This window comes from Acanthisitta chloris, unplaced genomic scaffold (genome assembly GCF_000695815.1).
Source record: "Acanthisitta chloris isolate BGI_N310 unplaced genomic scaffold, ASM69581v1 scaffold30790, whole genome shotgun sequence".
In the NCBI taxonomy this organism is placed as follows: domain Eukaryota; kingdom Metazoa; phylum Chordata; class Aves; order Passeriformes; family Acanthisittidae; genus Acanthisitta; species Acanthisitta chloris.
Genome location: NW_008650434.1, coordinates 17,399 through 32,871, shown reverse-complemented (window position 1 = coordinate 32,871; position 15,473 = coordinate 17,399). Strand labels below are relative to the sequence as shown.

Here is a 15,473-nt window from a genome sequence, read left to right as displayed (position 1 = left end):
GAAATTCTATTACTTTAAACATGCACATTATCTGTAACTTGCTAGTGGATAGGCATTTCTGTAGCTTAAAAACCAACCACTTTAAGTGGTAATTATTAAGATAATGACCTAAAGATGACAAGTCCACATGCAGAAGATTTTTCGTGTAAGCCAAGGTGAGCAGCCACCACCGATTTTTGTCCTATTACTTTTTGATAATAAGATTTTGAAAACAAATTCTAAAGCAGAACAGAGACATGCAATTAGCAGAGTTTTTCAGGAAGAAAAGGCATTGCTTGCTTTGAGTTCTAAATGCTGCCTTTTACAGGTGTTAAAATGGAATTTCACTACTCCCCGTGATGAATATATTGAACAGCTAAAAACACAGATGTCCACTTGTGTGGCCAAATGGCTACAGGACGAGATGTTTCATGCTGATTTTCAGCACCACAACAAAGCACTGGCTGTCATGATAGAGGTGAGTTTGGATCTGTGGTTAGTAGATGTTGTTGTATAGGATTATTCACTGCTGTGAGAGAGATTCTGCTTGAATTAAAATCAAATGGGAATTCTCTGAGGAGCCAGGATCCATTGTTATACATACATAGAAATAATTTTCAGATGTATGATGAAGTTGATATTAATACTGTTTATTGGGAGAAGGGAAAATTTCCTCACCAGAGACTTCTCTTAGAATATCAGCTGTAGAAGTTAAAATTGAGTACTTATGGTTCTAAGAATCAACCAATAAATGTAGACTATCATATCAGACATAGCTTAACTGCTTCTGTTCTTTTCTTGAACAGTCTATGTGTTTCATTTTGCATAGTCTCCTTTTTGGTTTTTTTCTTCTTCAAGCACTTGGAGAGTGAAAAAGATGGAGTCATCAGCTGCCTGGATTTGATCTTAAAATGGCTTACCCTGCGGTTCTTTGATACCAACACAAGTGTTTTGATGAAAGCATTGGAATACCTTAAACTGCTTTTCAATTTGCTTAGTCAAGAGGAGTATCACCTAACTGAAAATGAAGCATCCTCTTTCATCCCATATCTTATCCTAAAGGTATGATTTGTACAGAAATAAACCTTATATTCATGAGGAATATAGGAGGATACCATCAAACACTGCAATATGTTCATTCTAAATGTACTGTGAATGGAGCTTAGTCCAGTTGGTGGCCAGTCATGCGTGTTTAATATCCTCATCAGTGATGAGGCAGGAGCTTGACCTTCTGTAGGGGACAAGGCTAGATCAATGGGCTGAGGCCAGTATATGAGATTCAACAGGCCAAGTTTTTTGCCTGGCGAAGAAGAGTCTCAGGAGATTTTCATGCTCTTTATAACTGCCTAAAAGGAGGTTGTAGTGAGGTGGGTGTTAGTCTCTTTCTTGCTGAGTAACAAGTGAATGAGAGGAAACAGCCTCAGGTGTCACAGGAGGAGGCTTATGTTGGATATTAGAAGAAATTTCTTCACCAGCCAGGTTGTCAAGCATTGTAACAGGCTGCCCAGGGAAGTGGTTGAGCCTCCATCACTAGAGGTATTTAAAAGATGTGTAGATGTAGTACTCGGGGATATGGTTTAGTGGTTAACTTGGCAGTGTAGGTTAAATGCTTTGACTTGATGATCTTAAAGGGTCTTTTCTGACCTTAATGATTCTATATTGCATTTTCCTTTAAAAGCCATTTACCAAAAAGGAGTTTTGCTTTGAGAATAACTCTGACTTCCCTAACGTAATTTAGAATAATCAACAGTATAATGAGGCTGGTTAAAATAGTCTGTATTTGTTCCCCTCTTTCTTCTTTGACTTTTCCATTAGGTAGGAGAACCGAAAGATGTCATCCGCAAGGATGTACGTGCCATCCTGAACAGGATGTGTCTCATCTATCCGGCCAGCAAGATGTTCCCTTTTATCATGGAGGGGACGAAATCCAAAAACTCGAAACAACGTTCAGGTGGGAAATGGCATGTTGAACTGGGCACACGAAAGTACTTGAAATTGCTTTGGTTTGCATCTTGAAAAACCCAGCATAAGAACCCAATGGGTGGGATGTGAGATTCACCTCTGTGTGGCATTTTATGCAAATGTTTGTAAGTGTTTAAAGGATCAGAATTTAAAGTAGTATCATGCTATTTTTTATTTTTTGTCTTCGTACATTCCAAAGATGAGCAATCTCTTAAGCTGCTATCAGTATTAAGATTGAGTCTCCCTTGAGTAGACTTGTTTTCTTTACTGAAACTGTGCTGGGGAGAACAGTGACAATACTGTCATAGTCCCTAAGGGAATCAGTTAATCTGATGGAAGAATGTGTCTACACTGTGCCATCTGTCTCACCTTAAGTAATATCTGTAATAGTTATGGTGTTCAAACAACTCCCTAGTCACCTTGAAAATATCTTGCCCTGGTATAACCAGAAAGGTAAATTCTATACGTAATATAGCACTGCAAGCTCACAACTGTCAAAACTACCTAGGTGTGAAGCTATCTGTAACACTGCTCACATAGGGTAATGGTAAATATTGGAAGGGCATAGGGATGTTTTATGGCAGTTTTGCGATACTATCTGTGTGAATTATTCTAACCCTGTGGTTTACTATTCATCTTGTAAATCACCTGGAGTGTATTTATCATCAACTTCATGAACAACAGTTCTTGACAGTGAATGTTCATATTGTGCAAGCAACACTGAAATTGGAAGGGCTCTCTTCCCAGCAGTTCTAAACTTGAATGTGTATGTTCTTCATTTAGAATGCTTGGAAGAGCTTGGATGTCTGGTTGAATCATATGGCATGAATGTATGCCAGCCAACTCCAGGGAAAGCCTTAAAGGAAATGGCAACTCATATTGGTGACAGGGACAACACTGTGCGCAATGCTGCGCTGAACACCATCGTGACTGTCTATAATGTCCACGGTGACCAAGTGTTCAAGCTGATTGGAAATGTGAGTATAACTGGAAATAAGATTAGAGGGCTTTTGGTCTTTGTGTTTTGTTGGTTTGGTTTGGGGAGGTTTTGTTTGTTCTGTTGGATTGTGTGTCTGGGGTTGTTCGGGTTTTTTCCCAAATCCTGACACTTTTACAGGGGGTTAGCACTGTTGGAATCTTCAGTTCTGTCGGTAAGCAAGTAAAATTAGTCTTTTCACTGCCTGAGCTGGAGCGTTAAGTTGGCTAATCTTGTGTTCAGATTGAATTATGAGTATGTTGAACAGGACAACTGTCAGAAGGCTTCTGTGGCATGGTCTAGAGTGTGGAAGCACTGCCTGTTTTCTTAATAGGGAAGATAGAGAGACATGCAGTGATTTTTTTGTTTGGATTTTTTACAGCAACACATGCAACAATTAGAAACATATGGTAATACTATAGTTTGGATATAAGATGATGTTTTTCTTGGGAATTATGTCTGCCAGAAATAGCTGTATTTGGTGTAACAGATTGTCAGTATTCATTAATTAGATCTTAAAGTAGCATCTGGCAGTCTGTAGTGGCCCTGTTAGTTTGCTGCTAGGTGGTAGCATTTCCTACCTTAGAATTAGATAACTTCAGTCTGCTGTAGTAAGCACATCCTGTCGGTGACCAAGATTTCTAAGATCTGTACAACTGATAAAGAACTGGCTGGATGGTCACACACAGTTGTAGTCAACAGCTCATTGTCCCTGTGGAGACCAGTGATGAGTGGTATCCCTCAGGGGTCAATACTGTGGCTGATACTGTTCATCTTTGTTGGCCACATGGACAGTGGGATCAAGGGCACCCTCAGCAAGTTTGCTGATGACACCAAGTTGTGTTGTGCAGTCAACATGCTGGAGGGGAAGGGATACCATCCAGGGAGACCTTGACAGGCCTGAGAGGTGGGCTGATGCCCATCTCATAGCAACCTTCCAGTATCTGAAGGGAGAGAGAGAACTATAGCAACAGGACAAGAGGCAATGGGTACAAACTGAAAGAGGGCAAATTTAGATTAGACATTTGGAAGAAAATTTTTACCGTGAGAGTGGTGAGACACAAACAGGTTGCTCAGGGAGGCTGTGGATGCCTCAACTCTGTCAGTGTTCAAAGCCAGATTGGATAAGGCCCTGAGCAACCTGGTTTAGTGGGAGGTGTCCCTGTCCATAGCAGTTTGGGTTGGGGCTAGATGTTTAAGGTCCATTCCAACCCCTTAATATTACGTGGTTCTGTAAACCCAAGTTGAGTGAAAGTATTGTGTGTTACAGCTTTCTGAGAAAGACATGAGCATGCTGGAGGAAAGAATAAAACGATCAGCCAAAAGACCGTCTGCTGCTCCAGTGAGACAGGCAGAGGACAAACCTCAGCGGGCTCAAAACATCAGCACTAATGCTAGCATGATGCGGAAGGGACCAGCTGAGGACATGTCCTCCAAACTCAAGTATGTAATGATTCCTTATGGTTTCTAGCCTGCATAGTGTATGTGCTAGTATTATGTCTGGCAATGTCACTTTAGTTCTTGTATCATCATCTTTGCATGTTGTAAAAATCAGCCAAATAATATAAATCAAAATGTCTGAAACTTTTTTGTCTTGTCTGTCTTGAAATCTCTCTAAATGGTCTTGTGCCTTTTTTCACTGCTTCTCCATGGACAGAATTATGTATCGCACTTATAGGATGTAAGTACTGCCCACTAACTCCTTGGTAGCAAGGCTCTTGTATCTTTCTATCCTAGTCATCCCTTCCTGAGGGTTTGACAGGTTCTAGGTTATTTACAAGTCTCTGACTTAAAAGACAAGAAAGCAAACAAAAAATACAGGTTTCTGCCAAGCTCACTTATAGATCAAGCTGCAGGCAGACGTGGCACTTCACATTAACCAGCTGTTCAAAATACTGGGGGAACTTCCAGTGAGCTACATTGAACGTGATATTGGTTGGACCCTGTTCTTAACTTATGCTAGACATAAAGCACAGAGCAGGGTAAATGTGTGTGAATCATAGGGCCTGGGGCAATAGTACCAGAAACAATAAGCTCAGAAACTGTATTCCTTGCCACCTGCTCTTTTATTTTGGAATGAAAGCTTGTTTTGATAACTATGTGTTAGAACATTTCCTTGAAAAATCTAATTTACAGCACAAGTCACGTTGGATGCCAGAAATCTTAGGTTCAGAGAAGCTTGAGCTGTGGCTGTGTACATATGCATTCTGTTCATTTTTAAAAGCAAAAGCCAAAAAAACAGACTCTAACCTTACATTTCATTAATACTACTTTATATTGTGCTAGATATCTCAAAATGAACCAGTGCATACCTATCACACGTGCAGGGGGGTCTTATGGTGAGTTACAAGAGAAACTAGGAAAGCAAGTACTAGCAACTGTTCTGGCCTACAAATGCTAGGGGAAAGACAAAGGGAGTTATGAGAGGGCTTGAATATAATCAGTGCTTCAAAATACGTGCTATTCTAGTGTAGAGCTTTAGGGCTACCAGTGCTAGTACTCTTGCCTCTTGTGTGTATAGTAAATACCTCTCTCCTGGTTTCTGTAGCCAAAATCGCAACATGGGCAATCACTCTGAGACAACACATGCAGTTCCACGGGAATTCCAGCTGGATCTTGATGAAATTGAAAATGACAATGGAACTGTCAGATGTGAGATGCCAGCACTTGTACAGCACAAGCTAGATGACATCTTTGAGCCGGTCTCAATTCCTGAGCGCAAGTGAGTTTAGTTTTAAGTCCTAAGTGAAACCAGCAGGGCTGCTTAAAAACACTTTGGAGAAGCAGAATTGACCATGCTAGTTTCTACATTCAGACTTCTTTACATAAGAAGGTAGTATCAGCTAATTTGAAGTGATGTCAAAACACAGGTCTGTTGTACTGGTCTAAAATATGGAGAGCAGTTAGTTCTAGTGAAAAACCTGAATTCTGTGTGTTTGTAAATGCATCATCAGTGTCAGTACAAGTAGTACAATAGACATGTTAAAAGGAATGATTCCTTCCTTGAGTATTCTTAGTGAAGAATGAAATCCTTTTCCCTTGTCTATAAATCATCATTAAAATAGTTCAGTGTAATTTAGAGCATCTCTGCAAAAAGTAATGAGTCCTGTTTTCAACTGTTCAGAATCCGTGCTGTGTCCCCGCACTTTGATGACATGCACAGTAACACAGCTTCTACTATCAACTTTGTCATTTCCCAAGTAGCCAGTGGTGATATAAATACAAGCATCCAGGCTCTGACACAGGTAAGTGAATTAAGGTAGCAACTAATCACGCTGTACTAAACCATTGTCTGCGAGGGTGATGAGTTGCACTGTGGTAGAGCAATCCATGTCAGGTGATGTGGACTCTGCCCAGAATCTCCCTGATGACAAAACTAAGTGCACAGGGGCCATCTGACTCGCTTTAGCAATAAAAATTCCATTTGGAAAGTGCAGAATAGACTTAAGCACTAATGAAAAAAATGTGTTCTGTGTTATCTTTTTGCTTTTGTCAAGTTATTTGTGCTATGAGTTTGAAAAAGCCAGTTAGTCAGTGAGACTTAACTTTTTTATGTAAATAGTTTTATAGATCCTCAGCAAAAGAATTGTCTTGCCTCTTACTTTTTGCATGGCTTTAGGACTGCTTTAACTATTTAAAGTTTTTCATTCTGAAGATTTCATAAAACTTAATTCAGAATCTGTAATGCAGCAGTTCATGGTTCCATATGTGTACAGTATAGGATTGCAGTTCTCTAAAAGATCAATTCTTGGTTGTACTGGGATTAGCAGTACAGCTCTATGGCTACTGATTACAGGTGAAAGCTTAGAATTCAAGTGCCTTGGCAAATGGATTGCTCATGGCAAGACCCTTCCTACAGAGAAGTTTTTAAGTTACTTTGCACTGTTTGCATTATGTTGACTTCACTCGAGCATTCTGTTTTGAAATCTTAGATTGACGAGGTACTCAAACAGGAAGACAAAGCTGAAGCTATGTCTGGCCACATTGACCAGTTCCTAATAGCTACATTTATGCAGCTTCGGCTGATCTACAATACGCACATGGCGGATGAGAAGCTGGACAAAGATGAGATAGTCAGACTGTACAGCTGCATTATTGGGAGCATGATCACGGTAAGGCTTTGAGATAAAAGGTAGTGTGAAGAAGTTGCAGGAGGATGGTCTGTCCCATACCTAGGTTAGCTGATGACTGAGTCTTTTTTTATGAAGGTTTGTTGTTAACTGCTCACCAATGGACCTTTTGAGTGAGTGTGGGGAATGAAAAATTGGGGAAGGGAAGAAGGTCTCTTCTGCAGAACATAGCCACTCTAATGATTCTATTAAGCTCTGGTTTTGTTATTCCTCATCAAAATTTTGACTATTAATGTTGTGGGAAACAGGGAAATGTCGTGGTTTGACAGTGTAGTCTAGAGAAGTCCCTATTTTAAAGGATCATTTGCAGGGAAAACTAATACTGTCTTCCATCTGTAGCTATTTCAGATAGAGAGTCTGGCTCGAGAAGCCTCCACTGGTGTGCTTAAAGACCTGATGCATGGTCTTATTACATTAATGCTGGATTCTCGGGTTGAAGACCTTGAGGAGGGTGAACAAGTCATCCGATCAGTCAACCTTTTGGTAGTGAAAGTTCTGGAGAAATCTGACCAGACCAACATCTTGAGGTATATAATGAATACTGCACAATTACTGCTTTTCTTCACCTGTTCTTGGGTGTTCCTTGAATGACTGAGTTTTAGTCTTTCTGTAAGCAGAGACTAATGTCTGTAGAATCATTCAGTAAACTAATAAAGATAATAATTAGCTAATAATACTAGCTAAACAAACCAGCTTAATATGATTCATATGCTTTGTAGCTCAGCAGACTGCCCTTTAATTATTGTAACTTACTAGAAGAAAAGGAGAGATCTGTTACACCATGTGAGGGTTGGACTCAATCTTTGAGGTCTTTTCCAACCCAGTAGATTCTATGATTCTATGACATAACTAACCCCAGTCTCTGGTTTGGTATTCTCTGACAAGTTGACTTCTTTTTTTTCTTGTGTATAGCACTTCTTCTGTGTAATCATTATAAATTTATTCCTTCTAGTGCTCTCCTTGTTTTGCTCCAAGATAGTCTGCTAGCAACAGCCAGCTCTCCTAAATTTTCAGAACTTGTCATGAAGGTGAGCCTGTAGCACAGTTTTTTGACTTACTTGGTTTATCTGAGTAAGCTGATAGAACAGATATAGTTTTTAAAAATGTTAGCAGCCATGACTTGAAATATTACTTATAACTCTTCATAATCTTATAAGATGTCACATAGTGACTTCTGGTATGCCAGAAGGGACCTTAACACCTGCCAGTAGTTTACAGAAACTTGTGTACACTAATACCAACTCCGTACGGAAGTGTAGTTACCTGCTGGGCTCATTTGCTTGGGCACAGCACCATACTGTGGATTCAAACAGTCCCAGGCTGGAGCTGACTTGTCACCTCTAATGATGGGCAGAGTGAACATGTGTCTGTATTTAAAGCATCGGTGTGATCTTTATCATATATAACACCTGTTTGTAACTGGCATGATTTAAAGCCTACTCAGGTCATTTTACCTAAAGAACTCATGCCGTGTGTGGGTGTACATAGCATATATTTATTATTGGTTGAAATTTCTTCACACAAAGCATTCAGTCCTGTGTTATAGGTAGAGAATTTAGCCCTGCATTTATGCATCAGCTCTAAAGAAAGATCAGAGTACCGTACAGCTAGTTACAGAGGGTAGGTATGTACCAGTACAAATATAGCTTGAGCAGGCAGACACTGTGTGTGACTGTGTGGGAGCAGAGTGAAATGGCTCAGTGATAATGTAATCTCTCCTTATATAATCAAATGCTTTTTCCTTGAGTTATCTTGCTCTAAGTCAGCTTGCTCTAACTCTCATTCTAGTGTCTGTGGAGAATGGTGCGTCTTCTTCCAGAAACCATTAATAGCATCAACTTGGATCGGATTCTGCTGGATATCCACATTTTCATGAAGGTCTTTCCCAAAGAGAAGCTGAAGCGATGTAAGAGTGAGTTCCCTATAAGGACACTGAAGACTCTGCTTCACACTCTGTGCAAGCTGAAAGGGCCCAAGGTCAGAGTGGTCACTAGTTATGTATTTTTAAATTGGATGTTCGTGCAGTGTCTGAAGTTTTTTCCTCCTATTTCTTTATTTATTCCCCTTTTTATCATTTTAGATCTTAGATCATTTAACCATGATAGACAACAAAAATGAGTCTGAGCTAGAAGCTCACCTTTGTAGAGTAATGAAACACTCCATGGACCAGACTGGAAAAGCTGATAAGGATACAGAAAAAGGAGCTTCTCGCACAGTAAGTAAAGTAAAGGTGGTGTTAGGAAAGAGGAATGTAAGGCAATTAATTTCAGAAACAAGCTTAATTTTGTGATTGTGGAATACGAAGTAGTAATTGCCTTTCCAAGATATAACTACTGTTGGAAATATTCTCCTAATTTCACTTTTATTTATGACTGTTTTGGGACCTTACTGTCTGCTTACCTGAACATTCTGTGTATATCCCAGGATGGAGTGGTCTTCAGGACATCGAAGCGTGCAGCATACGTTTTATGCTGTCTGATACTGCGTTTCATCTACTAAAAGTTAACCATACCCAAAACAGGTTTTAAACACTGACTCCTCAGATGGAGTTCTACAGCTTCATGCTGTCCTTGCTCTCATTCTGTGCAAACAGTGGTTGTGTAGAACCCTGATCACTTCAAGGTTTTCTTCATCTTGGAAGCTCTGTATCCAGCGAGCAGGTCTGAGGGTGTTGTGGGTTTGTAGGACTTCCTTTGTTTATACTGACTTTGTTTTAAAAGTCTCTTTTTGTTTATTTTAGGAGGAAAAGGCTTCAAAAGCCAAAGTTAATGATATTTTGGCAGAAATATTTAAGAAGATTGGCTCAAAGGAGAACACCAAGGAGGTGAGTGCTCCCTTCCTGCAAGGAAGAGGGCATGATACATTAGAATGGTGTATGCAGCAGTTGTAGTAATACATAGATACTCTTCCCTCCCAGGGTCTGGCAGAGCTCTATGAATACAAAAAGAAATACTCTGATGCAGACATTGAGCCCTTCCTGAAAAACTCCTCTCAGTTCTTCCAGAGCTATGTGGAAAGAGGCCTCCGACTGATAGAGACAGAACAGGAGGGGAAAGGGCGCATTGCTACTTCTACAGGTACATGTTACAGGAAAACCGATCCATTTATGAAAAGCAGACATGGGAGAACAGTTACATGTCTCCTGGTAGAAACTAATATTTGCAGACATTTATGGATTTCCAAAGCAAATCACTATTTTCTCTGTGCTTGTACTGCTTATGAGGCACCATTTGCAGGGACTGTGCATTCTTTGCTTACAGAAAAACCCATGTTATAACCATTGTCACACTAAATGTAGAAAACATCTGAAAGACTTCATAAACAATGATTCTAATTCGTGTTCTGTAGTGCAGGCTGAACATTGCTTCATGAGTCTGGTATCAGGAATTGGTTCTGCAAGGTATACAGCTGGTTTATAACAGCAGCAGCTGTCAGGTTCTCATTTTCCCTTTTGGTTACTAAAATGGTGTGGGGGGCTTTTGGATAGAGTATTATCTACTATGGAATTGAAAACCTTATTTTAAATAACTTGGAACTGTTTCTGTAGCAGAATTTGTGATGACCCTTTTCCAATAAATTAGCTTTTTAATTTGATAAATTACTGTAAAACACTTAGTCTTCATTGCAGATTAATGCAATACTAAGGAGGGAATGTGACAAATTATCAACAGATGACAAAAACTGACACAGTGTAGCAAAACTACCTGTAACTTTCATTTCTTTCACATTTCATAGTGTCCTGTGTTACTACAGACTTTTTTCCTACTACTGTTCTTTATCCTATCCCTGTATTGTAAATTACTTTAGGATGATGATATGACATTTTTGGAACCTCCTAAATGTGTGACTAGGTAGGACAGAAGATTCTGCCTTTCATCCTGGAAGTCCATACAGCCAAGAAATATCAGTTAATCACTTTTCAAAACAAAATTTGCATTCCACAACTTTTTTTTTCCCCTCCCTAACACTTAAGTTTGATATAATAAAGGATATTGGTTAATATTGCAACAGTGCTTTATTTAAAGGTGTAAATCCTTAGCCCTAATTCTCTTTTTATTTATTTTAAATACCCTTGCAGTAGATTAGTGAAAACAAATGTCCATGCTAAGTCTTGGAATTTGCAATTCATTTCAGAGTGGAAAAGTTTTTTTTCATTTTCTAGTCTTGGGGTAGGGAAGCTTTAAAAACCTTACTACCTGCCTTCCAGAAATCACTATTTGAGATCTAATTCAAAGAAGAAACTAAGTTACACAAAGGAGAGGTTAAAGAGGGGTTAGAATTAGTGGTAAGCCCAAAAGTACTACTGAACTAGAAAAAGACAGAAGACTCCTAATATTTCCCTCCTGCCAGTTGCTGAGTTCTCTCTGTTGGACATTGTGGTTACTGCTGATCCACATCAGCATCTTTTTCTCCCCCACTGTTGTCTTCACCTGTCAGCCTCGTCACTACTTCTGGTGCTGCTCTGCAGCCACTTCTTAAATTTCTCAGTTTCTTTTCTTGGTTTCCACTTGTCACTCTTGCAAGGAAATGAAAGGATTAATACGTTTACACCAGCAACTGCAAATACTTAGTAGTTTATAGGTTGGTTAACTCTACATGCATTGCATCTTACTTCAAGGACCTGACCAAGAGGCTTGTGCTTTTTATTTAAAACACTTCTTCCTTCCTTCCTGTCATTCTCCAGGAATGTCTCCTCAGATGGAAGGAACATGTGCTCCTGTGTCTACCCACACAGTATCTTCATCTATAGGAAACACAAATGGGGAGGAAGTGGGGCCTTCAGTTTACTTGGAAAGATTAAAAATCCTCAGGCAGCGTTGTGGCCTTGACAATGCGAAGGTATTGTACTTGACAACACTTGTAAATCCCCTGGGGAGGCACTTGATTTTCAATTTGGGTTTTTTTTTTAAGTATTCCAATGGTTGTTTTTCCTGTGCCAGAGGCAGATTCCCATGAGAGTTTATAATCTTGCATTATACTGTATGTCCTAGCTACTTACTGCATGTCACCATGTCTAGTATAAATGGCTTTAAACTTGGCCAAATAGGCTTATGTTTCAAATCCACTCTGTCTGCAGCACTAGTGTATGTGCAGGTTGTTTCTGCAGCCCTGTAGTTCCGTATCTTGCCTTGCCAGGGAGTAGAATCTCAGAAAGGTTCAACTAACTGCTGTTATTTGTACTCTAAAAGTTAACATATATTGACCTCTGAGTTGAATGATGTGTAAATTCTAAATCTTTCTGCTTTGAAACAACCTTAAGAGCTGAATTAAGACTTCAGAGTTTTATATATTTTGGTTGTATGGATCTAAGGCACAGAAATGCTGAATGACCTTAGTATTGGAAACCTGTGAGCCAAAATGTCTTACAGTTCAGTGATCTATATCTTAGCAATCTAGTGCTGATTACTAAAATTTGCACTCAGCCACATGAGAAGTGATGTTCACTCTAGGAATAGTCATCCAGGTTCATCACTCTTTTTTAACCTTTAACACAAACTTACATACCAGCTCACAGCTCTGAGAGTAAGTATTTCATAGATGGTAGTAACAAGGTAAGCAACTCAGATGGAAATATCAGTTGGTAAAAGAACAGTCTTTGGCAGGGTCGATCTTGCCAATCAGTTCAGGTTTCCTCTTCTCATTCACCCAGAAAATTCATTGCCTGTTGATGCTGCACATAGGCATGGACTTTGCTCTTGTGTTGTTAGAATTCATGCTGTTAAAGACTATGGCAGTCTATCTCAGTAAAACACTAGTCTGCAAGGAATTTTTGATCTTTAAAGCCTGTGGTTCCTTTGTGTCCCTGCTGGCATTAACTGCTCAAACAATAAGAATTGAGTATTGTAGTTGGCTTTGCATAGTTCTGACTTTGACAGCAACTGACTTTTTGCTCCAGGTCCACTTGTGTTGTAGTGTGCCTTCCCTTTCCCTCGTTTTTACTGTTTCCTGTAAGGGTGAAAAGCTGTTGATTATGATTTGTACTTACTTATGTGACTTCTGGCACTAAATGCCTTAACTCTTCACTTTCCTCCCTTGTAGCAGGAAGACAGACCCCCTCTGACATCTCTGCTATCTAAACCAACACTCCCTACAGTTGCATCCTCTACAGATATGCTTCACAGTAAGCTCTCCCAACTCCGTGAGTCCCGGGAGCAGTACCAGCATCTGGACCTGGACTCCAATCAGACTCATTCCTCTGGCATTGGAACTACCTTGGCTCCACCCTCTTCTGCAGCAGCCAATATTGATGACTTGAAAAAACGATTGGAGAGAATAAAAAGCAGTCGCAAATAGAGGTGCAGAAGAGACGGTGTTGCTGTTGCTTGGGCTGTCTTCAGCTTTAGTTTACTAAACTAGAAGTCTTCATAGTTAAATGGCCTCGTTTAGGCCTAATGTATACAAACTGGTTTATGTATAATACAGTGGATTTTGGGGGGTTTGAGTCATTGTGGCACAAGTATTTGTACATACTCTGCTTCTCAGTGAGCATTTCTTTGACAATAGAAGGCTGTCTGTGTATTAGTTTTAGTGTACAGACCTGTAAACAACCATCTTGTTCAGAATAGTTTCTCATAACTTGGTTTTTTATTTGTAAAATTGTCTTTAAGATATTTTCCTAGTTCTTAACTCTTAGATAATCTTCAGTGATTTCACTTTTAATTTTGTGATTTTTTTCCTCCATGTAATCCTTGAACTGTTGATTCTGTATGGACACATGGCATGAAGTAACTAATTTAAGTGTCTTTTGTAAATAAAGTTTGCATTAACTATACCAGCCTCTTCTAGGAACAGCAGCCAATGCTGGTTAGAGGTCGCTCTCTATTCCTGAATGTTAGTGACTGGGCATCTAGAAACTAAACTAAGCTTTTCTTGACATGAACCTTGGGGTTTGGATACATTATAAGGAAGATGAGTGAATATATACTGTTTGTGGGTGCAGTCCTGAGACTTTGCCCTCTTACTTGTATGAGCAGTAGTGCATTTTTTCATATAGCTGCTTTTTATGTTTTGGAGTATGTTTCTGTAACTTGAGAATATTTAGTTTGCTGAAATGCTTATTTTAAATTATCTAGTCCTTGTGATGCCTTTACCCAGATTAAGCATAGTCCCATGTGAGGGAGCTTTCTTTGAGGGAGCCTGCTGCTGTTGATATGGAATAGATTAGCAGTCAGTGGTCTCATTTATCCTGAACTCACTTGGTTAGGCAGTCTTCCTCATGCAGGTAGACCTCACCACCACATTCTTTTTGCTCTTAAACATCTGTTGTCAGCAAACTCTACTGTTTTGTATAAACAAGACACCTGGTAGTGCTAGTCTGCAAAAGCTGTAGCCACTGATTTTATTTATTTTTTTTTGAAAAAGAGTGATAAGCCTTTTTCAGAAGCTACAAACATGAAGATTAAAACAGACACACTGTATCCTTTCTAGCCCTTTCACTTCTAGGGAGGTTATGTGTTTTTACCTTACTACTGCACTTCCATGTGAGAACTGGTAGTGAAGCATAAATTGCACATCTGTTCTGTAGCTAGAACAGAGTTACTGAAGAGTTGGGCAGACAGGCTTAAAATAGCACACTTTTTGCTCTAGATTTTAATCTGTTTCATGTAACTGCTGCTTTTGCTGTTTGCTCTGTGGACCAGCAGTCTCTGCATTAGGGCTGTTACTGAAACTGTCTTGCCTGATTACAGTAAAAATGTGGCTTTAAGTTAGTACTTGTACAACAGATCTATGCTAGAGCTTCTGCAAATGTCTGAAGTCTTCCTTTCACAGGACCCCTAGGCTGGGGTTGCAGTTGATGTAATGCTGCTTGGTGCTTATGGTGAGTTTGCACACTGATAGCAGGTGACTTGCGAGCATTCTCCATCCTGTGTTAATTGACATGATGCTGTTCATTGCTCCACCACCTCAATTTAGTAGTTGCAGTCTCCTCTCTTAACCTGAAATGGGCATGTACTTATTGTGGAACAGAGCTGTTTAACAAGTGGAGGTTTGGCTCTTATTGGTAAGTTCTGAGGTTTTGCGTGCTTGAACCTGGGGCAGTCTGTGAATAGTTTGTGTTGGCTGGCACTAGAGTTACTGCCACTACCTCTCAATTACTAGCTGCTTTCTGAAACTTAGTGACATTTAAATTAATCCATATGTTCCTTTACCATATCCAGCAGACATTCTGAATAACTTTGTTAATTAGCTCAGGATGTTAAAACAGCAATGCCTGCAAACCTGCATATAACTATTTTAAATTTGAAACTGAATTGGAAGTGAAAAACAGGAATAATTGAGTAGCAGAAGATACAGTTGCTTTTTATGAATGAGTTTTTGCCCTGTCTCTGTAGTGTCTGGTTGGACTCAATATCCTGGGAGTTCTGAACTAAAACTTGTGCACATAAATTAATAAAGCCTAATCTTTAGCCCAGACAATATTTAAA

General features: G+C 39.5%; 1 protein-coding gene across 1 annotated transcript in view; it reads left to right on the top strand.

The window, feature by feature from the left end:
* Nucleotides 1-13,819, top strand: part of CKAP5 (cytoskeleton associated protein 5) — a gene marked incomplete at its 5' end in the record, with an annotated part of 24,545 nt that extends 10,726 nt beyond the window's left edge. The window contains 16 exons of the mRNA XM_009085125.1: nucleotides 308-457; nucleotides 838-1,041; nucleotides 1,795-1,930; nucleotides 2,725-2,918; nucleotides 4,188-4,360; nucleotides 5,466-5,639; nucleotides 6,042-6,162; nucleotides 6,850-7,029; nucleotides 7,387-7,574; nucleotides 8,000-8,075; nucleotides 8,836-9,024; nucleotides 9,128-9,262; nucleotides 9,788-9,871; nucleotides 9,965-10,124; nucleotides 11,732-11,886; nucleotides 13,087-13,819. Coding sequence (XP_009083373.1) covers nucleotides 308-457; nucleotides 838-1,041; nucleotides 1,795-1,930; nucleotides 2,725-2,918; nucleotides 4,188-4,360; nucleotides 5,466-5,639; nucleotides 6,042-6,162; nucleotides 6,850-7,029; nucleotides 7,387-7,574; nucleotides 8,000-8,075; nucleotides 8,836-9,024; nucleotides 9,128-9,262; nucleotides 9,788-9,871; nucleotides 9,965-10,124; nucleotides 11,732-11,886; nucleotides 13,087-13,341 — 2,574 coding nt within the window. The remainder of the gene's footprint in view (nucleotides 1-307; nucleotides 458-837; nucleotides 1,042-1,794; nucleotides 1,931-2,724; nucleotides 2,919-4,187; nucleotides 4,361-5,465; nucleotides 5,640-6,041; nucleotides 6,163-6,849; nucleotides 7,030-7,386; nucleotides 7,575-7,999; nucleotides 8,076-8,835; nucleotides 9,025-9,127; nucleotides 9,263-9,787; nucleotides 9,872-9,964; nucleotides 10,125-11,731; nucleotides 11,887-13,086) is intronic.
* Between the last annotated feature and the right edge of the window lie 1,654 nt (nucleotides 13,820-15,473).